The sequence below is a fragment of the Crocuta crocuta genome, unplaced genomic scaffold (assembly GCF_008692635.1).
Source record: "Crocuta crocuta isolate KB4526 unplaced genomic scaffold, BGI_CrCroc_1.0 scaffold176, whole genome shotgun sequence".
In the NCBI taxonomy this organism is placed as follows: Eukaryota; Metazoa; Chordata; class Mammalia; order Carnivora; family Hyaenidae; genus Crocuta; species Crocuta crocuta.
In genome coordinates this window covers 5,785,977-5,810,714 of record NW_027531905.1, presented here as the reverse complement: position 1 = coordinate 5,810,714, position 24,738 = coordinate 5,785,977, and the positions used below count along the sequence as shown (strand labels likewise).

The 24,738-nt window shown below is 38.3% G+C and overlaps 1 protein-coding gene across 3 annotated transcripts in view; it reads right to left on the bottom strand.

Annotated features, from left to right (window-relative positions):
* Positions 1–24,738, bottom strand: part of ITPR2 (inositol 1,4,5-trisphosphate receptor type 2) — a 490,032-nt gene that overhangs the window by 313,401 nt on the left and 151,893 nt on the right. For all 3 annotated transcript variants that reach the window (XM_077774582.1, XM_077774583.1, XM_077774584.1), the window contains exons 16-21: positions 21,069–21,241; positions 19,910–20,029; positions 19,369–19,554; positions 17,983–18,234; positions 16,579–16,723; positions 14,935–15,085 (exon numbers count right to left, since the gene is read on the bottom strand). In XM_077774582.1, coding sequence (XP_077630708.1) covers positions 14,935–15,085; positions 16,579–16,723; positions 17,983–18,234; positions 19,369–19,554; positions 19,910–20,029; positions 21,069–21,241 — 1,027 coding nt within the window. The remainder of the gene's footprint in view (positions 1–14,934; positions 15,086–16,578; positions 16,724–17,982; positions 18,235–19,368; positions 19,555–19,909; positions 20,030–21,068; positions 21,242–24,738) is intronic.

Sequence of the window (24,738 nt, the reverse complement as noted above, 5' to 3'; positions counted from 1 at the left end):
TTTTTAAAAAATTTTATATTAAATACTTAATTTTTTAAATTACCTTAGGGGAGGAGAGTGAAGGGCAGCTTCACTGAAGAGATACAATTTTGAACGGGACTTTGAATAGAGTTGAAGATTTAGATTAGAGTAGTGTGATCTTTCTGAAATTATTTCACCATCCTATGTACACAATCTTAATCCTAATAAAATATGTTCCAAGTACTGTGAGAATAAGATTATATAACATGCAAAAAAGTCATGAAGAATAAAAAGTGTCATATAATTGTAAGATAGTAGCTCAAAATGAAAAGTTGAGGACATTTGTGTACTTTTGTTACATCTCTGAAAAACAGCCATTCTCCTTTGCATCATGTTCTATTACCATGGCCACCACTCTACTAATGAGTGTGTGGTTTCATCACATAATTATAGCTCATAATTCTTACACTATGGCATGACTGTCACACAATATCACCTCGGAAGAAGTCCTTCAGAGAAGTGGTATATAAAGAATACTCAGTGAACAAAATAGACAATGTGACACCTAATTTTCTCCATTCTAAATAAACACTCATTGAATATAGCATGTTGATAACCCATTTACAGATTTCTAGACCTTAGAATTAGAGCAAAGCAAAATCTATTGAAAATATGTTCCCAAAATATAGTAATGTATTTACCCATCTTTTTTTGAATATCAAGTTGACTGTTTAAACGAAAATTATTTCCCATCCCACCCACACCCTAAAGAAGTGTTATTCAAAGGATGAATTTAAAAAGCAACTCAGGGGCGCCTGGGTGGCTTAGTCGGTTCAGCGTCCGAATTTCGCTTAGGTCATGATCTCGCGGTTGTGGGCTCGAGCCCCGCATCGGGCTCTGTGCTGACTGCCAGCTCAGAGCCTGGAGCCTCTTTCGGTCTGTGACTCCCTCTCTCTCTGACCCTCCCCTGCTCACGCTGTCTCTCTCTCTCCTAGAAATAAATAAAACATAAAAAAAATAAAATAAAATAAAAAAAAATAAAAAGCAACTCATACAAAACAATGGTTGAGTTCTACATCCTACTTTGGATTTCATCACCGTCAAATACTGACAGAGTCATTTCAATATTCCAAACCTCAAGATTTTAATTTGCAAAACTGACTTTAATTCTTAACAGTCGGTAGTCCAAGCAATAAATGAATTTACACACTGTTTTACAAGTGAGATACAATTTAAAGACAATGAAACACACAGATCTTAAATGAAAGGTTTCAGCAGTTCTGCTGAAGGGCATACACCCATCCAAGCCACATGCCATCCAGATACCGAACATTCCCATTATGCCCAGGAGCTCCTTTGTGCCTTTCTCTGGTTCATGTCCTCTACCTTCCCCCACCACCATCAAGAGCAACCACTGTTCTGATTCATCACAGTACAGATACATTTAATAATAGGTATGATTTTAGCTAAATGATTGTAACCAAAGAGTATGAGAAAATCAATCATTGTTAAAGTACAGAAGGGTCTCTAGTTTCTTGCCTCTCTCCCATTGCCTTGACCTTTGACCAGATCTAAGCATCTCTGAAGTCAGAGATCACACGTTTCTTAAACGTAAAGGTAGCATGAAACAGGAAAGGATACCTGATACAGTAAATGATTCCATCAAATCCCCAAACTACATCGACAGGTTGAAAACATATGCTAAAATCAAAATATAAAATGACCTTTACTTAGATGCAAACAAAGCAACTAAATTATATGATGGAAAAAATGTGATGTTGCAGAGCACAAATTGGAACTTGAGTTGTGTTCAAGTCCCAGGGGAATCTCTTCTGGTGTTATTATTACCCAAAACATCCATTTCACCTAGACTTCATCACAAAAGTCAAGTGTTCAGAATGAATGAGAAAATAACTGTCCTTGCCCTCTATGCCAGTCAGACCAGTGACCAGCGATAACTGAATCATAAGAGAAATAGTTAAAGAGACTGCAGGTGATGACACAGAGAGGAGCAGGTGCTCAGGAGACACCCGGGCCATCTTCAGATGCAGGGAGAACGGACATGTGGAAGCCATGTTCGATTTCAGCATGGCTCCCAGAACAAAGTAGGACTGCTTGGTGGAAGTTAGATGGAGGTATATTTAGGAGAGTCTAACATAAGAGAACTAATAACTGGAGCTCTTGGAAATAAAAGAGATTTGCCTTTTGCAGCAACAAAATCTTGGTCAGATGGTCAAGGAGATCCCAGATGACCACCTGCAATATGTGTTATATGAAAGTTTGAAGTTAGTATAGTGTTTAGGTGATTTCAACAGTCCTTTTATATGCAAACCTTCTATAAATTTATGTTTGGGTTCCAACAGTGCACCTTTTTGTAGATCACTGGTGAGCTCTCTTCAGCAAGTATTGAGAGAACTGGCGAAGCCACCCCAGCGTATTAACACCTTGAGGCATCAGAACTATATTTATAATTAGAGAAAGTGGTGGCAGTAGAGAGGAGGTGAGGCCAACGTGGTCCTCTTAGTCATTCTCCTTATTTGTGAGGGCATTCCTCGGTACTGATTCTGTCCTATTCACTCACTATGGGGATGTTAGTTGTCCAGAGACTTCAGAGTCACATTTAGCTTAGGGAAAAAGAATAGATCCCACTGTGGATGGGGCTGCACCCACTGTGTGCCTTATACCTTTAGGAAACCAAAACCCAGAAAACCTACAGACAAATCCCACAGAAACACAGACAAACGCAGAATTGGAGTCTTCTGCCTCTACTAAGTCCATTAATTATGAAGTTTAACAAAAATAATTTTATGCATTATAACTTTATGTGACTAACATCTGACTGAGAACCAAAAGGAAGCCCAGAGGTACTTCGTGACTTGCTGTGCTATGTAAATTATGCATGCATCATACCCATTAAGTCCTTCTGAAATTTATTAACTTTTATAGTTAGCAAGTGAATATTTCAATCATATTACTCTGTTAAGATGGTGCATCAGAGAGCACTGAAAAAGTATAACATTAATCACTAAAACCGCTAAAATAAAATTGCAGGAGGTATTTTAACATGAACTGGCATTTGTCATGTTCTCTCGCATTCACCGGAAGTTTGAAAAGCCAAACTAGAAGTTCATAAGTAACAAAAGAAAAACAATCATTTATTTGGAATGTCATGGTCTACAAAATATTTTTAACATTCGAATATTTATATATTTATATAAAACATGTATTTCGCATGCATTCATCAAATGCATTTCACTCAATAGATATTTTTGAAAGCCTAGTACATATATAATAGTATATTATGCATGGTACAAGTCAGCTTATAGAACCAGAAATAGAATCTGTTTTCATAGTTTTTCCCCCCACTTTGCTTCTCTCAGTCAATAAATCTGAATTATGATAATTATAGAATAATCCAAGTAGTAAATCTAGGAGTCATGAGCCTTTTATAAGTCTACTAGGAAAAGAAGACTTATAAAAAATAATTACAAAATGAATGAAAGATAGACACAAATACATATTTGGAATATCAGAATTTCTAAAAACCTTGGTCCTCCAAATGCATGCATATTTTATATAAGGCATGGCACTTACATACATTCATCCTAATGAGAATTGAGTTATCAAAGTATATATGAGATGTAGAAATGTATCTAAGAGGACAAAACTGTTTAGAATTACTGGGGAGACAGCAAGAGACAGAGCTAGAGACATCTGGTGCAGATTGTGAAGACCCCGGGCGCCAACTTAAGGAACTGAGTTATTCTCCAGAGATGATGAGAGCTAGTAAAAGGGCTAGAGTATGTGATTTTAGAAGGATCCTTACATTGGAATGTAGGGGGTAAAAAAGAGCCAAAAATGGAGTTAGGGAGACCAGTCAGAATTTAGTGCAGGGAATGAAGAGGAACATGGAGCTTCAAGAGAAATTTAAGTGGTAAAACTTTTAAGACTTGTGATTCAAACTATGTTTCAGAGACAAGCCAACCATTCATGAGGGGATGATTACTGGATCATAATCATCTGATTAAAGCTTAAAAAAGCTTTTTTGATCTGACCTGTAAAATCCCTTCAAGTGAAATCAAAACTCTTTAGTAAACACCTACTGTTTAGTACTAAACTTTCTTGAGAAACTTGGAAAAAGTAGAAAATAAAGTCCCTGCAGATGAAGAAGTCATCTAAGTAGAAAGTTGTATAATAATAGCAGAAAGAACATCAACTGTAGGACTATAGGGTTTTTTTAAAGAAGTAAAGAAAAAGAAAAGAAACCCGAATTCAGAATCTGGCTCAGCAAGCTACAAGCTGTATGATCCTAGGCAAAGTATTTATTTTTCTAAAACCCTATTTCCTGGACAAAACAGTGATCATGATACCTAATCGCTGGAAGGCAATAAGGATTAAAAGTAAAAGTACGAAAAAGATCTAGAGGTGTGCTAAGTGTTGAATATAAATAATAAATATCCCTTTATAGTAATCTTTTACCAATGTGTGGCCTGGCACATGGTAGACACTCAGTATAAAGCAGACACATTACATAGTTATTCTCTACCAATTTTTAAACATGCATTTGATTTTTAAAAGGAACATGGTCTCACATAGATCATGTGTTTGAAACTTTCTTGACATACATGGAGAGGATTAAGCCCAGGAGAAAAAGTCCTTTCAGGCTTTATTGATGACTAAGAGAAANGGGGGCAGTGTGGGGAGTATAAGAGACATTGTACATTAAGCCAGAAAGAACTCAGAGCAGAAAGCCTTGGGGGAACCAGCCTCAGAATCAGAGTGTCACAGAAATCCTCCTTCATATCTGAAGAAGAGGATTCCAGAAAACTGGTTTCCCAGAACAGGTTTCTGGTGCTGGTGATTCTGGGGCATTTAGAAGTAGGCAACTTCTAGAAATTTTTGTTTTCATATCAAGAATTTTGTTGTGCATTTAAATGCTTTAATGTTGTTTTTACTTTTATCCCTAGTCTCTATTTCCTATAAGAGCATAATCATTTTTATTTTCCTTCCAAATCTGTATATCCTATGAGATCCTAATCTTGACCTACAATTTTTCTAACAAGGTACTTTTCTGGAAGATACCTATGGGGGACGCTGTGATGGTCTTGCCCAGATCCCCTTTCAGGGATGAAGGCCAGTATACTGCCTCAGCTACTCAGTGGACAGCCCTCAAATGTCAGCCTTCTGTGGGGACTGACTAGTCTGAAGAGAGCCACCTCAAGCAAGGCCACACACCTATTCCAGGGCAGCCCATGAAGGCATAAAGGCTCAGCCCCCACCCTCAGTCCAATAGGAGACAATTTTGAAAGGACCTCTCCCCTCACCCTAGAGGTTCCCACTAGGGTTGCATCACAATCGAATGTCTCACTTTGCCCAGTCCTGCTTCTCCCCCTTCCATTCCACTGGTGTTGATCCTACGATTAACTTAGTAAACCTTCACACTAATCTCTAGCTCAGGGTCTGCTTCCTGGGGAACATAACCAACAATGAGTAACTCCAGAGATTCAGGGACACTAGCATCATTGTTGTTGCCATTGTTCTTTATTTGAAAATTAATGGAAGAATCTCAAGGCATTATGAGACCATGCTCATCTGACACAGTACGCACCCACACAAAGGGATACAAGAAAAGCTAGCACTGTGAACAGGACTCCATGTCTCTGCCTCTTATTCAAGTCGAAGGGCTCCTTTACTAGAAGTACATGGTTCAGATGGAAAGAACGAGTAGGCAGAAGAGAACAGCATAGAGGAAGTAGGTAGGTATGAGGAAAAAGATACACACTGGAGATAAGACAGATGTGTTTGAAGTAAAGGGACCTCACCAAAAGCAGAGATGAGGAAAGACAGGTCAAAGAATAAGACCATCCAAAGGAGAATCTGAAGAGGCAGAATGATATCAGAAAAAAATAAGTTCATAAATCACTGCAAGAGATTTTCAGATGACAAATGGTAACTGTGCTACCTTCCCCCTACAGGTAAACCTTGCTAACACTTCTGAGCACTGTGAACTCCCTCGCAACCTTAAATCCTTGATAGAGGCCTGGAAAGAACTCAATCAGATGAAAAATTAAAAGGGGGGAGAGGGGAAAGTGGGTGATGGGCATGGAGGAGGGCACTTGTTGGGATGCGTACTGGGTGTTGTATGGAAACCAATTCGACAATAAATTATATTTTTAAAAAAAAATAAAAATTAAAAGATGAAGGAACACTTGAAAGAGTCCTTACAATGAAAGCCACCTTGTACCTCAGGGACTTGTTCTGTTATGGTCTTTGTACTAAACCTCATTTCTCTTCACTCTCATCCCCCACCTCCCCAATATACATCCCCAGCCTCACCTGCACCCAGATAAGTCCTTCCTTAACTTGCATACTTGGTTTTTTTGTGTGTGATACACTCAAAACTTAAAGTGAACAAAGGCTTCTGGTTTCAAGGCATTCTAGCTGTGTCTTTACAAAGAGCAATCACAGCTATTAACCAGGAGATACGCTTCATGGATATTGGCTAACAGGAGTGTTTCGCAACACACTTTAAAAAGACACCATTCAGTGAGTGAATGAGAGTTACCTACTAATCTTCAAAGAATCACAGTTTTGAACTGAAAGAGACCATAAAGATCACAGTTAGACAAATCTAATTTTATAAAGGAAGAAACTATTTTCTGGCAGATATTTTGCCTGCAATATTCTCTTCCTTTCCCACCCATATCACAATATTAAAAAATGTTTCTGTTCCACCTCCCGTCTCAATTTCCCTCCTTTTTAACAGCAACTATGCTGCCAGGAAAAGCATTTCAAGGCGGATCATGTAAAGTCCCTGCCGAGACAAAGCAAAAGTTAAACTGAAGAAAAAGCTGGTTCTTTGCCACTAGGTGGAGAGTTAACTTGCCCTTACTCTCTTCCCCAAATCTCCCGGGGCAACAGGGTGGCCCCAGACAGACAGACAGACATCCAAAGCGCTTCTTACAGCCTGCCTGTCTTATTTCTTCCCTACCCTGGGTTGGGCCCACAGGGCTATAAGCCACCCAGTGGAGCGCTCCAACCCTTTTAGGGCCGAAAGACAATTTCAGGACATTGTGGTTATCTGTTTCTTATTCTCTAAAGCCAAAGGCACTTTAGCTCCAAGCCTGAAGCCTCCAAAGAAAGGAAATCCTAAGAGTAAATGGAATTCTCCATTTGACTTTTTCAGTGATTTCCCATTTTCAACATTATAACACATGTGCCAAAAGACAACAACAAAAAAAAGATGATCTGGTTACTGATTAGGGACTGGCCCACATTTCAAGGCTTGACCATGGAAACTGCCAAGAATTTGAAGTCGTGAAAAAGCAAAATGACAGAAGACTAAAAGAAACTGTTCAGCTCTGATTTGGTCTTTTGGCACTTTTCTGCTATATCACCTTTTCGAACTGTGGTGAGTTCAAGGGCGGGGAGACACTGTGAAAAGAAATGATAGTGGTGGCCTGGACACCCTATCTAGGCCTGCACCGTACTCCATGGGTAAGACTTTCTTGCTCCCTGCTGGAGGTTTAAATTTGAACCCCGGTTCCATTCAAACAACAAACAGATAAGTGGAAGGATATTGACTGGATCACTGAATACTGAGTTAGACCCAAGCCATCTCCAGACTGTGTCACATTCTACACCCTGTTCAAATGGAGATGAGGCTTACCCTCACTACTCAGAGTTAGCATGTAATGTTGTTCATTAGAAGAATGGAAGTCGTATTCTTATTTCCTCCCAAATTTAATAACTCTCTAGTGTAGGAGAATATACCCACCCTGCTATAAAAAGTGGTCTTAATAAACAGTACTATCAATCCTTGGGGTATACATCCTTCAGCAAGCATAAAGAAAAATAAAAAGTATAATTAAAAAAAATTTTTTAACATTTATTTATGAGAGAAAGAGACAGAGCATGAATGGGGGAGGGACAGAGGGGGGAGACACAGAATCCGAAGCAGGCTCCAGGCTCTGAGCCATCGCAACAGAGCCCAACGGGGGGCTTGAACCCACAAAGAGTGAGATCATGATCTGAGCCAAAGTCAGATGCCCAACCGACTGAGCCACCCAGGCGCCCCAGAAAGTATAATTTTTTAAATAGAATGTACTTTCAAAAGTGTATTGAAAATATCTGACTTATCAGCCAGCATATGCACTTGCCTTTAACTTCTATACGTGACCAAGAAGAGCACTCCTTGACACAATCCTTCCACCCAGAAGATCAATTACACAGAATGGTGCCTGTGCATTTTAAATCACCGAGAGCAAATGATAGGTATTAGGCAAAGCAAACTGACTCAACAACACAGCCTGCTGGGAGCAGATACATTTGTTTGAAAACAGTATTTGTTTTCTTAAGTAAGCACACAGCCAATGAACGGTATTGGATTGATGGCTCTGAAGGTTAGGATCTTCTATTCACAACAGCACAGGCCAGGCCAGTGCCTGCTCCCAGGGCCTCCATGTGAGTAGGCCTGCATAATTTTCAGAGCAGGCCACCTCTAGGGCACAAAAATGAAAAGTTGCTTCTGAGCCTAGCCATTTCTGCCCAGCATACCAACTGAAAGCCACCGTGTCGTTGAGCAGTCACAGCTTGGGAGCCGGATTCAGACCCTCAGCCAACTCTAGCAGGAGGACAGCTCATAGCGGCACAGAGGTGGGCTGTGGACCCCAAAGAGGATGCCACTTTCCAAGCCAGACATCCCCATCACCTCAAACACTAATTACTGACATCTAAACCTACAGGATTTCCAGGGGAAAAAAAAAAAAAAAAAGAATACTGTCCCCTGTGTGTGCACACCCTCCTTAAGTCAGGTGCCACTGAGGCCGGCAGGAAATGGAACTCCAGGAACTGAAAGCCCTTTTCTGCTGGACACACCTCTTCTTCCGCTCCCCTGGGTCTGACCTGCCAAACAGCTACCAAACACATTTCTCTGAATGTCCAACCCCAACTGTGCTGGAGCAGAATTAGTAAGTCATAAGTAGATCAGAAGGATAAAAAAAGACCTGGTTCTTCTATTGCACAAAATTTTCCAGACATGGTATGAGAAAAGAAAACTATTAGCACTTACTTAAAGGAACTGGTTCATCTAGCAACAATGCTTATAAAATTACTTCCTGTTTTTAAAAATATCTTGCTTTGCAAATGACTTCCAATTGGATAAGGTTTCACTGAAATAGGAAAATATAATCCAGATCATTTAAATATAAAAGAGCCAAGATGATGATACACTGAGTATTGTAATGTGGCCACAATGCTATGGCTCTCATGAGATGTCCTGCAAACTAACAGTTCTCTTTTCCCCCACAGGTGCTTTCTGTAATCTGGGATTTCCTCTCTGGCATCAACCTCTGTCTCATCTTGTACCACAGGAATTTTTCCCAGGCCTGAAAATCCTGTCTCCACATTTGGAGATTCCAGAAATGTGTTCTCTCTTGCTTCTTTTGTTAAGAATTTATAGAGTCTAACATAACGTTTGTTAGGAATTTATAGTCTAATAGAAGTCAGCTATAATAACACACCTCCTGGTAGACATGCGAGATAATGCTTTAAGTTTCAAGTGTCATCTTAAATACAATAAATCATTTTCCTACTTGGCTAATTATTTAAGTCTTTAACTTTTTGTTTTTAAACACTTTCAAATTTGTGGGAAGAATTGCCAAGAATAATACAAAGAACTCCTATAACATCTTCTGCCTAGTTTCATGAGATTCACAAACTCAGCCATATTTGCATCCTCTTCCACCCTCTCTCTCCCTCTTTACACATATCTTTTTTTTATATTGTTTAATGTTTATTTATTTTTGACAGAGAGAGACAGGGCATGGGCAGAGGAAGGGCAGAGAGAGAGGGAGATACAGAATCTGAAGATGGCTCCAGGCTCCGTGCTGTCAGCACAGAGCCTGACACGGGGCTCGAACTCACAAGCTGTGAGATCATTAGCCAAAGTCAGACACTTAACCAACTGAGCCACCCAGGCACCCTGCTCTTTACACATATCTTACAGATTCTTCCTACACTCTTTAAGAGTTAGCTCCACATACCATAACCTTTTTATTCTCATTTCTTGACCTGTATTTGGTAAAAGCAAGTGCATCCTCTTATATAACCAATGTAGATTATAAAATTCAGGAAACCTGATCCACTGCTACAGCCTAATATACAATTCGGATTCAAATTTCACCAATTGTGACAATAATATCTTCTGTAAATGACAGTTTTTCTGATCCAGAATCACATATTGTATCTAGTTGTCATGTCTCTTTAATCTCTGGTTAATCTGGAACAGTTTCTTAGCCTTTCTTTATCTTCCATGACATGGACATTTTGAAAGGTCCAAGCCAATTGTTCCATAGAATATCTCACAATTTGTACTTGTCTAATAATTCTTCATGATTAGTTGGAGATTCTGAATTTCTGTCAGGGACACTTATGAGGTGATGCTATGTCCTTCTTAGTGCATCACGTCTAGAGGCACGTGACATTGCTTTGTAACAATTTCCTTTCATTTTAAACTCTGTATTTTGTTTATTAACCTTAAAAAATATCCATATTTATAAGATCCCATACAAAGTATTCACTTTAAAATATTTTTATGAACCAAAGTTTTAACCTCAGTAACAATTGTTCTAAAATATTAGCTCTCTGAACTAATAAATAATCAAGTGGTACAAACAATAGGAAAACTACTTTCTTATGCTTTAACTCTTGGCAATGCTGCTGACTTACTAGCACATCTTGGTCAAGTTAATTGATCTCCCTGAATATGCTTTTCTATATTGGTACTTTAAAGTAAAACCTTCTAAAAAGCTAATAATGCAAGTTAACCCAAAATAAATGTTGAACATTAGTAAAAGCAAAAATGATTCCTTGGGAAGGATTTCTAGAGTTTAGTGGAAGGAAGAAAGCTCAGCATAACAACATCTCTCAGAGGCATCATCTATAATTCGATTATACTGTCATCAAATCATGCTTAACAACAAACTATGTTTTCTCACATTTTCCATTAGATACCCAATCACAGGAATGTATAAAAAATAATTTACCCTCTGATTTGCAGGTATCAGGAGAAGGGATCTTGAAACTATGGTCCTTAAATTCAAGTTAACGTCAATACACCAAAAACTAGGACAACAGAATTCTTGGGCATTTACTACTAAAAGGATAAGCACATTCTTTCAGATTTCAAAAACCTAGCCAAAATCCACAAACTCCTTTCCACAAATTAGGAAAATGTATCTCCCCAAATGAAGAGATACTATTCTACTTGACATACCAGTCTCAAAGGGAAGAAACCTCTGAGTCTTGGTTGATGCAGTACATAACAGAGATATTTCCCATCAATACAATGTGAACTTTCTTAGAGAATTATAATTGGCTCATAAAAACTATCGTAAATCTATTTTAATACTGGAGTAAAATTGTGGTGTTTCATATTTTAATAATGGAGTAAAATAGTGTGTGTCATTGTTAAGCAGAAATCACAGTACATGCGAGGTAATCCATGTAAAATTAGTATGTAGAGTACTCAATGAATATTAGCTACCTAGAAAATATGTTTAGATAAGCCAACAAATAATTAAAATGTTCTAGTGTTACCTTATACTTGGCTTCCAAGATATCACATTCTCTTGGTGTTCTTTATTCACTGGCTCTGCCCCAGTCTCTCTTGCTGACGCTTCCTCTATCGCATGGCTCAATGTTGGAGGGTCCCAGGAGTCAATCTTTAGATCTCATTTCCTCCAAATCAATAATCACTCTGTACATGATCTTATTCAGTCTGATATTTTGAATGTTTTCTATGCATTAATTCTCTCATTTACATTTCCCACCCCGACATTACACTAAAGGTTCATTCATATATCCAGCTCTCAACATAACCTCTCTTCTTGGATGCCCAGTAAGCATTTCAAACCTAACGTGACCAAATAGAAACACTGATGTTCCCTCCAGCCCCCTCATCCACCAGTCCTCCCCACCTCGGTAACAGTACCGCATTCACCCAAATGTTGATTCAAACCTAGGAATAATCTCTGACTGTCTTTCTCATTCCGCTTCTAACTCCTATCAGTTAAGACTGTAAAATTCCCAATTCATCCACTTCTCCTCTCATCAACCACTACTGCAGTTCATCACAGTTACCCAGTTCCCCGACAGCCTCCTACTATGGTCTTCCTACCACTAGGCCCACATCGATATTCTCTGTTCTCTACCTGGCAGCCAAAATTATCAGATCATATCAATTCCTCCTCAAATCCCTCCAAAAAATGCCCATCAGACTCAGAACAAAATTCAGACTCATAGGTCTGCAAGGCTCAATAATCTAGGCTTCTCCAACTTTCTCTCCTACTATTCTCCCCCTTCTCATTTTACCTCAGCCAAAATGGCCTTCCTGCCACTCCTCCCACATGTCAAGCGTATTCTGCCTCAGGGCTGGCTTCCATGACATACATGGGTCTCTGCTTAAATGTCAGAGGTCGTTCAGCCCATTCTGCTGTCCTTGCTATTACTCCATCCATATTGGCCTACTTTACTTTTCGTCACAACATTATTTGATATAACAGTGTATAGTCATTTGTTTATTATCTGTTTCCCCCAGTAGAGAGAATGGAGTGACTCTGCCTCTGTATTTACTAATTGTCTGTCCTCCTTGTGGCTAAGGACTTTAACTTCCTTATTTCCAGTATGTAGAACACTGTCTGGCAGACAATAGTAACTCAATAAATTCCTGTTGAAAAAATTAATCAATGGTTCTCAGATTGCTGAAAGAATGATTAAGATATCCAAAGACAGTGGAGTCCATAAGAAAATATAAGAATTAGAAATAATTTTAAAAAGTAAAAAATGCATCTTAGGGGCAGCTGGGTAGTTCAGCTGGTTAGGAATCTGACTCTTGATTTCAGCTCAGGTCATGATCTCATGGTTTGTGGGTTCTGGCCCTACGCTGGGCTCTGCACTGACAATGCAGAGCCTGCCTGGAATTCATTCTCTCTCTCTCTCTCTCTCTCTCTCTCAAAACAAATAAATAAACATTAAAAAATGTGTCTTACAGGGTAGACCTGGATATAACAGTAGAAAGTGCAAATAAGATACTATCAAATTTTCAACGAAGAAAAATACTCTTCTTTACAGTAATACTCTGAAAGCAGACTGTAAGCACTAAAACCAATAGTCAAGATCAATTTCAAACTTTTTAAAGAATAGTTAGGTTCAGAGTAAACTAGAGATTATAAAAGCATCACACCAAGAAGCATCTTTAACACAACATCTCAACCCCTATGTACCCTCTGGGACTGTTAAGAAGAGCCTCTCACTGGTGAGATTCAGATAACAGAAATAGGATAGACCACCAGCATGTCCCTGCTCTTTGGTTTACCGTTGCTGTTCTTGGCTTTTCCTTTGCTTTCATTCAGATATTGTTCATAGACTTATTTTTATAAAATTTTAAGTTTATATAAAAGATGCAAAAATAGAACAGAACATATATACATTCTCATTTTTTTCTCCATTTGTTTTCATAGTGTCTCCCCCACACACCACAACTCTCTGAATATATACTATATATAATAGTTTTATCATGCTATGTCTTAGAGATCACCATTCTGGACAATTTCACCATGTAGGATTTAGGTTATCTTATTTACATAATCTTCTCTTGGACTGTAATTTTAAATATAAGTTCTGTTCCATGGTTTTATTTTTATTCTTAAAAAGAGCTCCAATTATTCATATGGTAGCTCTTCTTTGCCTTTCTTCCATTTCAACCACTTTCTCTCTCACTCTTTTTACTTGTTTCTCCGTATCACTGACATTCTCCTCACTGTTTTCCTGCGTTTCTTCAACATTACACTTTCATTCAAATCTACTTTTTTGATAATATAGTCTGTATTTCTAAAAAAAAATAAAGTCTACATTTTATTCTATTTCTTTCCTGAATCCAATAAACTGTCATTTCATTTCCTCCTAGTATTTTGGTGTAACTTTAGTTTTTGACTCTATGATTCAAGGTGTTTTTCACATCCTAATGTTTGTTTGAAGATATTTATTTCACTTTGGTGTCTTGTGTTACAATTTTTTTCTCTTTTATGATTGTTTTTCAGAGAAGAATTTCCATCAACTGAAATGTTTTGATTCTTTATTCTATTTTGATCTTACAATAGTTTCATATAGAGGAGGACCAATTTCATATCTGCATTTCTTGGACAAGGCTGACAATGTGAGCTGGTTCATGTAATCTTTAGTTCAAGAACACCCTCTCCTGTCAGAGCGGTGAAGTGCAATTTCTTTAAAGTTTGGCTCTTGGTGAGGGGCAATGGAAAGGAATTATGCACATTTCCTTCAATTTTGTGGTTTTCTTTTATCTTGTGGTACTCAGGATCTTGCCTCCTTGCTTATTTTTCCCTTTACCATCAAGATTCTAAAAGATGCCTCGCCCTCATCCCTAGAGACAAACATTGACCCTCCTCATTCCGAGAACCATTGTTTTTCCACAGCTGCTATCTGTATACTGTTGAGTCCCTTCCTCTTTACTCAGTGCTCCTTTCTACCTAGATTCTCTGTCATTATTTTTACACTTAGCATAGACTTTGTCTTTCTGAGGGTGATTTGCACACAATCCCTTCTTGTCTCTTCTGCACAGGTTTTCCCGAACCTTCTAACTGTCTACAGAGGCTTGCAGTAAGAACCTGGGAGACAGCTCTATTGAAAACTGATGCTACTTTTCAACTTACACCTGAAGTTTATATTGTCCTCTGTCTTCCAGTTCTGCTGAAGATGAAGGATTTATGTGGTTTAAATTGCTTCTACAGATTACTACAGATTTTTGGAAGATGTAGAAATTCTTGAGATTTGGGCAGCAGGATCAATTTTCATGTGTACACATACACTAGTGGGTATATGTTAACAACCACTTCTCTACAGACTTGTTTTTATCTCACCTCCAAAAAGAGTATAATTTTTCTCAAAAGTTCTTACCTCCATCTTGAAATTTGCTTAATCTTTCAAAATATGATGACATGGGGGCCTGTACAATATCTAGGATAGCCAGAAGTGTTCTTGTTAGCCTTAACAATTCACTGAAGCTGTAAAACCCAAAGTATATAAGATTCCGAGCCAAGTGAACCACCTTAATAAAGAAAGGGAGGGGGAGCAGAAAAGAAACAAAAAACATTAGAAACTGAAATTAACGTTGATTTTTTTTATATTATCTAAATTAGCACTGGTATTTCTAAACTTTCTAATTCTTTAACACCTAGGAATCGAAACACCTATAAAAGCAACCACTGAACTGATTTATTCGAGCTTATAATTAAATCCAAATAGGTCCAGTTTATCGTCTCTATCAAAACCCCACATGACAAGATGAGGTGCCTGGTCAACAGCCAGTAAGGAAGCCAAAAAGAGAAGATTTTAGGTGTATCAAAGTGTTTAAAGAAATTTACACTGGAATAATTTACTTAACTAAATATTAACCTATTTAAGTCAGTAGGCTATCAGTTAATAAAGGGTTAATGAATTGCTTTTATAAATGGGTATTATCCATGAATTTGTCCAGAAATACATGTTCTTTATGCTGCTTTGTGGCCTTCTGGATACTATAAGACATTCTGGGTATGACACTCAGTTTCCAGATGGTCCCCAAGCTATGGTCTCCTTTCACATTGCACCAAGGATGCTCTGTGTGACCAACAGAATATGGCAGAAGTGATACCATGCTACTTCCAAGGTTAGGTTATAGAAGAGGGCAGCTTCCATCTCAGGCTCTGTCTCTCTCTCTGTCTCTCTTTCTGTCTCTCTCTCTGTCTCTCTCTTTCTGTCTCTCTCTCTCTAATGGCTTGCTCTGAGTGCTGTGCCATAAGGACACAGGCAGCCTATGGAAACGCCCACATGGCAAGAAGATGAAGTGTCTGATAAATATCCAGCAAGAAAGTATGGCCACCAAGAAACACATCAGTGAGCCTAGCAACAGATCATCCAGCCCCAGATAACTGCAACCCAAGTCAACAGCTTGACTGCAACTTCCTAAGAGTCCCTGAGCCAGTACTACCCAACCATGCATTTCCAGTCCTGACCCACAGAAACTGTGAAATAATAAATGCTTCTTCCTTTGGGCTAAGTTTGGGGGTAATGTGTTACATACCAGTAGATGCCTAATACACCAGGTATCAAGTAATGGCATCTATTCTCTGGTTTTGTCACTATATCCCCCAAATGATATTAAAACCAGAGGTATTTCAACTCAGTTTAATGAGGCTAAAAATTTCATTTCCATGGAGATGGGGAAAAAAACGTATCCAAACAAATAACAATGTATGCAAACTGTCTTTGCTCATTAAATGCAACAAAGCTTACATAAATGAACCCTCCCCCCAAATCCAGGAAAACAGTACATACCAGATAATTATAACTAAAATAGTTTGTATTGCACATCAGGTATTATTAAAGCATCAACTCTACCTTTTAATCAATGGCAGAGGGAATCATACCTTCATCAGCTAAACCATCCAATTACCAAGACATCCTAAATATTAGAGGAAAAAAATTTCTGATGCTCAATGTATCTAATTTTTGACAGGGAAAACTGAATAACCTCACAAATGAATTGTTTTTATAAAATACCTCAAACGTCAGTTTGTTTTTTTCTTTATCCCCAAAAGGAAAGGGCTGATTTACAACTTCTTTCAAGTATTCTTCAACAAATTCCATTGTCAGTGCGAATTTCCTCTTCATATCATTTCTGGAAGAGTCTGTTATAGAATCATATCTGGAAAGAGAAAGAATATGAAGCAAGTTAAATTGACTGAAATCATTTAAAACAGAAAAATATATACTTTAACCTCCTGGCTTCTTAAGTTTAGGTAACTTAATTAACCTTCCTAGATTTTTCTACCATAATACTAAGCACTTAAAAAAATTGTTACTCCTATTATAAATATGATTTCTGTTCATTGGTTTCCAGAATAATGTTTCTATCATCAAGAGTTGGGGGCACCTGGGTGGCTCAGTTGGTTAAGCATCCAACTCTTGATCTCATCTCAGGTCCTGATCTCAGAGTTCGCGAGTTGAAGCCCCACATTAGACTCTGAGCCGACAGTGCAGAGCCTATTTGGGATTCTTTCTGTCTCTCTCTCTCTCTCTCTCTCTCAAAAAATAAATCAATAAACTTAAAAAAAAGAGCTGTCATTTTCCTCTCAAAAAAGACTATTTTTATTTTTATTTACTTATTTATTTACTTACTTATTTTTGAAAGAGAGAGAGAACACCCACATGTGCTCACACATGCTACTTGGGGAGAAACAGAGAGAGAGGGAGAGAGACAGAGAAACCCAAGCAGGCTCAGCACTGTCAGCACAAAGCTGATGCGGAGCTCAAACTCAGAAACCAAGATATGACCTGAGCCAAAGTCAAGAGTCTGGTGGTTTTCTGAGCCACCCAGGCACTCTCCAAAAGAGTATCTTACTTGTATTTGAAAGACTTATAACCAGGGTATCATTTTTTCTTCCAAAAGAGTACCTTATTTGTGTTTGAAAGACCAACAACCTGGGGATGGGTTAAATAGGTGATGGGGATTAAGGGGTGCCCTTGTCTCACACTGACTGTTGTATGGAAGTGCTGTATCACTATATTATACTCCTGAAATTAATATTACATTGTATGGTAACTAGCTGGAATTAAAATAAAATTTTAAAAAACAGTAAAATAATAGGAGCGCCTGGGTGGCCCAGCTGATTGAGCCCCAACTCTTTTGACTTCAGCTCAGGTCATGGGCTCCACACTGAGCATGGAGCCTGCTTAAAACTCTGTCTCTCTCCCTCTCCCCTCTCCCCATCTCACATTCTCTCTCTCTCTAAAATAAAAAAAATCAAAACTCAAAATAATACAAACAGTAAAAACAAAAAAGACTAAAAGCCTGAATCTGAACACAGAAATGTCCTTCCATATACTTCATTTCAAAATTGGAGACATTTGACTTCAAGTTCATCTACTAAATTTAAAGTCCTCAAGAAATTTTTCCGAACATACTCATGAATTGTGATCTTTGTGGGGATTTCTGTCCAGAGCCTGGCATAGCGAACAGGTACCACAGACTCCTGGGGGTCCCGGTCAACATGCATGTGGAGCATGAGTCGACAGAATGACGCTCGGAGGTCAAATGGCAAGCTCTCATCCGACACACACCGCAGGATCAGATCGACAGAAAGCTGTGTAGAAATCTGGTTTATGGCCAGATACTGGCGATCTAAGCACATCCTTGCAAAGAGGTTTAGCTGGTACCTTAAAAATATTAAACATTATTACGTTATTTGTCTTATCTTAATAGAGTTCTTAAACAGCACAGTGTCAATCAGTGTCTATGATCTACTTTTGTGACACCGAAACTTCCAAGTGTCTGTGACCCTGGAGTCAAATATTTTTGGAGGTGAGTTAAGGGACTAAATGACAACAAATACAAGAAATTGTCTCTATGTCTGTTCAAGTTACAATTTCTCTTACTTGTTCCAGCAACATGTGTCTGATGGAAAGTATCCTTAGGCTCTCCATTTCTGGTTTCCTAGGACGAGAAATACACTAAGCCTAAAGGCTACGAGTAATAGCTCATGTGAAAGCACCTCTCGCCTTCCCAGTCCCGCTCAGCTCTGGCTCTAATATCAACATTCTAACCTTAGACTCACTCACTTCCCAAACCAAATGTGACCAATCCAGATGGCACCACTTACACTCAGATTCATCAGCCTCTGAGATCAAGAATTAGCCTTGGCTTTGTTGTAATACTTGTAGAAAGCAGGGAACATGAAGCCTGCTCTGCCTTTCTCAGACTCCTGTCATTTGGGCCTAACTTTTCCCAAGGGCATCTCCCAGGGCTTCTATACCTTAAACTCAAAGACACCAGCTAAGTTCTTGCTCCCAATATACTGACCACCGAGAACCACCATCGCAACTTCTGCTGCCCTGTGTGACCACTGAACTTTTATAACTAAAGATACCAGTTCTTCTTCCAGCCCTAGGTCTCTGCATAATCATAAGCACGGTCTACATTCCCACTGGCTAACTTTCTCCGAGGCCACCTCTGCGGCTGGATCAGCACACCTAGCTCATTACCATCTCTCAGGTCCAACACCATGCTCCCAACATGTCTGTCATCTGCACCCACTCCAATCAATAACAGGGAAAAAACCTTCTGCTGTACACCAATTCCAAATTAGTGAAAATTCAGAAAATTGCAAGTGGTGTAGGTGGAAAACACAAATGTTAACTTTTATTTTGATCTTTTAAATAATATTACATATTTCCACTACCTTAGTTTTGACATTATTTCTTAAATTTCCTCTTCCTACATATCTGACTTTTAAAGGTTTCAGGGAATCTTCTCTCAATGAATACGTAAGATCGACATTGATGATTCTTTACCTGTAATAGGTGAGAACTTCCAAATCAGCTTTGGTGCCTTCTTTCGCTTCTTGTGCGAGGTGTCTGATAGCTTTGCCATGAGGTTCCTTGTTGCTGTCAATCCAGTAGAGCCAAACTTCTTCATCATCAATGTCATCTGAAAGGATGGAGCTCTCCAAGGGGGTGTCTACTTGCATGGAGACTAGCCTGGAAAGAAATTATACATACAAAATCTATTAGGAAGCTCACTCACAGGGGCAGCCGGGTGGCTCAGTCAATTAAGCGTCCGACTTCGGCTCAGGTCATGATTTCATGGTTCGTGAGTTCCAGCCCCGTGTCAGGCTCTGTGCTGGCAGCTAGCTCAGAGCCTGGAGCCTGCTTTGGATTCTGTATCTCCCTCCCTGTCTGTCCCTCCCCTGCTCATGCTCTGTCTGTCTGTCTCTCTTTCTCTCCCAAAAGTACATAAACATTTTTTCACAATATTTCACTACCAAATATGACAAGGAACTACAATGATTGCACATAATGAACAAGAAAAGAGTCCTCCCCTATCCAGGCTTACTTGGTTTGAATGAGAATGTCTGCATTGCCTGGGCTCAACATAAATTTACAGATGAGTTCTTGCGTTACAGGTATAGCAGTAGTATTAGACACACACAGATCTGATAAGTAATCCAAAAACCTGGCAAGAGAAAAAAAAAATTGAACATTAAGAAAAAGCATTTCATAAAATATCACAATAAAAATATGCTTGGGGATATAATGAAAGTAATTTTTAGGTCTATTTTTAATATTATCTCCATGCAACATTTTTTAACATGTCGCTTATCTACTGCATCATTAGAAACAAACTAAACATCCAATTATTTGTGTTTAATACAAATCTTCTTTCAAAAAAGGATATAAATTTGCTTCTATTTATTTGGTGATATTCATCCCAGAGCACTGTGACTTATTACGTTTAGAAAATCATTTATCTGCCCTAAAATGGACTATCCAAGAATTGGATAACAAAACAAAAGCAAAAGAAAGCTAACACTGTACTGAGTAAAATAGGAATACAGGACACAGTTAATGAAAGTGAGAATGCCCTAGCTGAGTCAAAGGCTCATTTCTACCTCCTAACATTTATTTGCTGTGCTAATTAGTAAAGAAAACTGTCCGTCTGCTTGACGTTTCTGCATTCATTTCTCCCAGATAAAGCAAGACGGAGCAACAGAAAGTGAAATTGATGTAATAACCCTATAGTAAGAAATATTACTATAATACTTTAAATATACAGTATTAATATAATATGTCTTACTACTGGGGATATTCTTGGGCAAGTTATGACCAAGGCTTCTATTTTCTCATCTCTAAAATGTGGCTAATCATACATAACCAGCAAACTTCATGGGTATGTGTGAGGACTTAAATAAATTTGACAATGTACATGAATATATTTTGAAAAACTATAAGTACTATATACAAACATAAGTGATCAGAATAAAAGTCATTTATATTTAACTATGTCTATAAAAGGTTTTCATCTCCTATGAGGTAATAACCCACATGATTATTATAACAGCAAGCCCAACATAGTTTTGTTCATGAAAGCTAATGATGTGAAAGAATTCCAACTTTTCAAACGTTCTAAAAATAAAGCTAAAAACTCTTTTCCAGAAAGCAAAAATAAAGCACAGTCCCCACTAGTAAAGAACACTGCATGAACCACTTCAAACCTTGGCTCACGATTTCTCCTGAGTAAACTGACAAATGTTTCTATTTCTTTTGCTGTGATATGTTTCTCTAGTAGTTTTCTGTTGTTGTGCAACAAAGCTGTGATGGTATCTTCTGCCAAAATATCATAGCCAATCTGGGACTGCATGACACAGAAATTCTTAGCAATATATTCCTGCAAAGAAGAAAGACTGTCAGAATGTGCTGCCAAACAGCTTAGAAATAACAGGTTCTATTAGAGTCAGCAACACGGATTAATTTATTCATAACAGAAAACTCACTCAAATGTATTGTCAAATGAGAAACAATAATCCTTCGATAAATACAGCTTTTGGAGAAAGGAAATAAAAGCATACGAGCATATGCCTAATTTAAATTGTAACTGAAAATTATATACCAAAAATATTTAATATGGGTGCTTACATTCTGAAAGAGTAAGTGGGAAAAACAAAAATAACCTAGTTAAAATAACAATTTCTTATGACGTGGTAGCTAAAGATTTTACCAGCGTAACAGAGGCCTTCCTTCTAGCTCTCACTAAAAGTTATAACCGATTGTATCAAATCATGGAAAGAAAATGACTCTCTGATATTCTGTTCATGAGGCACGAGATCTATACTGTTACATGAAGACGCCAGGCGGACTTGTGGTGATTTCTTTTTCTGCACATATACCAATCTATTAAATCTTCTCTTTAAAACAATGATGAAATTCCATACCACTTTTTATCTTAAAAAAACTATGAAACAAGATAATATGATTAATCACTTTATTGACCAGATCATTCACCCGATAAATATTTCTTGGAAGCCTACTACATTCTAGGCTATTTGAGAGATTAGGCAGATGGTGGTAAATAAGACAGATGAGTTCTCATGGATGTTACATCCCAGTGTGCAAAAAGGCAGTAAATGAGCCTATAAATATGATCCTTTTATAGGTTAATAAGTGAAATGAAACAGAGGCATGGGGAAAGGTGACAACTTCAGGGGGGTAGACGTTGAAGAAATGATATTTGAGCTGGGATGGAAAAGATGGGAATGATAAAAAGAAGGCAGTCATGGGGAGAGAAGCCATCTTGGCAGTGGAACCATGTTCTCTGTGTTCCACAAACAAGCGTGGCCATGGTAGCTACAGACTAATAAGTGTAACAAAAGCAAGAGCTGAAGTTGGAGAGGCTGGTCCTTGCAAGTCATGGTAAAGGACCAAAATATTATTCTAAAAGCAAGGAAAAGCCATTGGCAGTTTCCATCATGCATTACTTAATCTGCTTCTCATTCTTCACACTGACTCTCCTAGATTCCAAGCCACCGTTGCTCATGTCCCACATTCTGGGTACAAGTAAGAATCCCACACAACTAAAGATAGACCCAGTGAGTTTAACTAACCCCTTCCACAATCCAAAGTTCTCACTTCAATTTCTTAGAGATTCTCCTTGGGAATGTACCTCTGGTTCTACGATGGGCACATTTATTGGTTAGAAAGTGGGTTGTTGTTGTTTTCTTGCCTTAGGTAAAATTTACTGGAAGCTATCTATTCCTTGAAAATGATACAGGTTGGACAAATCTATTTATATTCTAGGCAGCAATTTTGTGGCCTTTCAAAATGATAGCTTCATACCGGGTAGCCAGTTAAGTAAAGTAAATGTCTTCTGTTGGTATATCATTTTAAAGACATGTATTGATTTATACACTTTTATGACTGCTGTAATCATACTCTAGTATAAGGCAAGCCTCCAAGATGTTTGATAAATAGATCAAGATGTTGATAAATCAAATCAATTTAGAGGTTGTCACCAAATTCTATGAATAATAATAAACACACATTCAACATTAAAGACTTGGGTTAGCACTAAATCACAAAAGAGCTCCGATTAAGACACTATACAATATAGATTAGGATGAAGAAAAACAAGATAATTACGCAAGAAGTAGAAAGTAGTTCTACTTATGTTTTAAAGTTATGTCCTAAAAACATCAGAAAACTGCTCTATACTTAATAAAAGCACTTTTAACTCAAAAGAAATGAGAAAAATCTTATTCATCTATCATTGAGATTGAATTGGAGCATGCATGAGAACATGAGGGAAAATAAAGTCTAACCCTCAGTACATGCTGGACATTCTTTGTTCTCTTGTCAGCTCAATGATCTACATCTTGAGGAGACATCCCCAAAGAGAAAAAGGGTGCCCCCCACAGTCATATGCTCTAAAGAAACCCAGAAAAGAGGTCACCGAAAGTGAATAAACAGTTACCTAGAGAGGTGATGTTGCTGGATAGGGTTAACTAAGAACAAAGAAGAGGGATACTTCTAGGGAGCAGAATGTGTGTGTGTGTGTGTGTGTGTGTGTGTGTGTGTGTGTGTGTGCACGCGCATGTCTGTGTCTGTGTGGTGTTTCCACTTATCAGAAGGATGGGTGTTTTCAGAGGAGAAACTGCACATCCATCAGCACACTAGGCACACAAGTCTTCAGCTAAGACTAAAAGGAGTGAGATAAAAATTTGTGTGCTAGATGAAGAAAGGGCCATTAAGATGTGCCGTCCAGGGAACTACTGGGGACAAGCTGAACAACCAAAGCCAAGGAGACCTGACAATGAAGCACAGGGCAGGACTGTAGAAAGGAGTCCCTGAGAGCCTTCCAAAGGCTAAGCACAATCAAGAATCGTGTACACTGTGGGTCTATGGGACTCAGAGCATCGGGTAAACTCTGTATACCTGGTGATTGTTTCGGTAAATGCCATCTCTCTAACACAGCACAGCTTGTGCATGTGGAGTGGTGGCCTATCTAGCAAAGTAGGTATTTCCAGATGCAAGAAGAGAAATGCGGCCAAGTAGAATTCACTGAGCAACTGCTAAGCCCCCATCTCTACCCTAGACCTTCACAGAATGACATGAGCCCTAATACTGAGTAGCTTCCGGGACATTGATTCTCTGAGTGCTTGAAGTTCCATCATTTAACATTCTGGAACTTAATTTTTCCTCCACTTAAATAAGAATGACTCTACCTACTTTATCTTGCCATCTAAAGGAATGCAGTGAAGCTGGGGAAAATAAATCCGATGGCAGCGTTTCCACTTGGAAAGAAGGCTGTTTATAACTAGGATTATACTCAAAAGTATTTAAGGATTTGTTTATATTATCCCCTTCCTCACTCTTTTGTTCCTTGCCTTATTATTTATCTTCTAACTAGTTTGTTTTGCATATCCTTATTAGACTTCTTCTCAATCTTGAAATAGGATTACAAAGCCAATGTATTTTAACAGATTTTTTAAAGCAAATTCTTTTTTCTCACCAAGACACTTTCAAACTACTAAGAGGCAACAGTGTGATGATTAAGAGCCTAGGTCTGAATACTGGCTTCAGTCATAACACTATGTAATCTTTGATAAATTGTTTAACCCCCATTTAGCCTCAGTTCCTCATCTTAATTCAGTATTATCTGAGTTAAGTTGTGAAAAGTGTTTAGAACTGAGCCTGGTAAGTAAACAATAAATACTACTGACTATTCCCAGGTAACTGCTACCTTCTAGACCTGACATCCTGGGATTAAGTGGCTCAGTCTGACCTGCCTTACCAGCCCTCTCACAAACTAAACTAATCAGTCTTCTCTCAAACTGACTAAGAGAAACAAAGGATGCTAATTTATGAAATAATTAACTTTAAACAATTTTA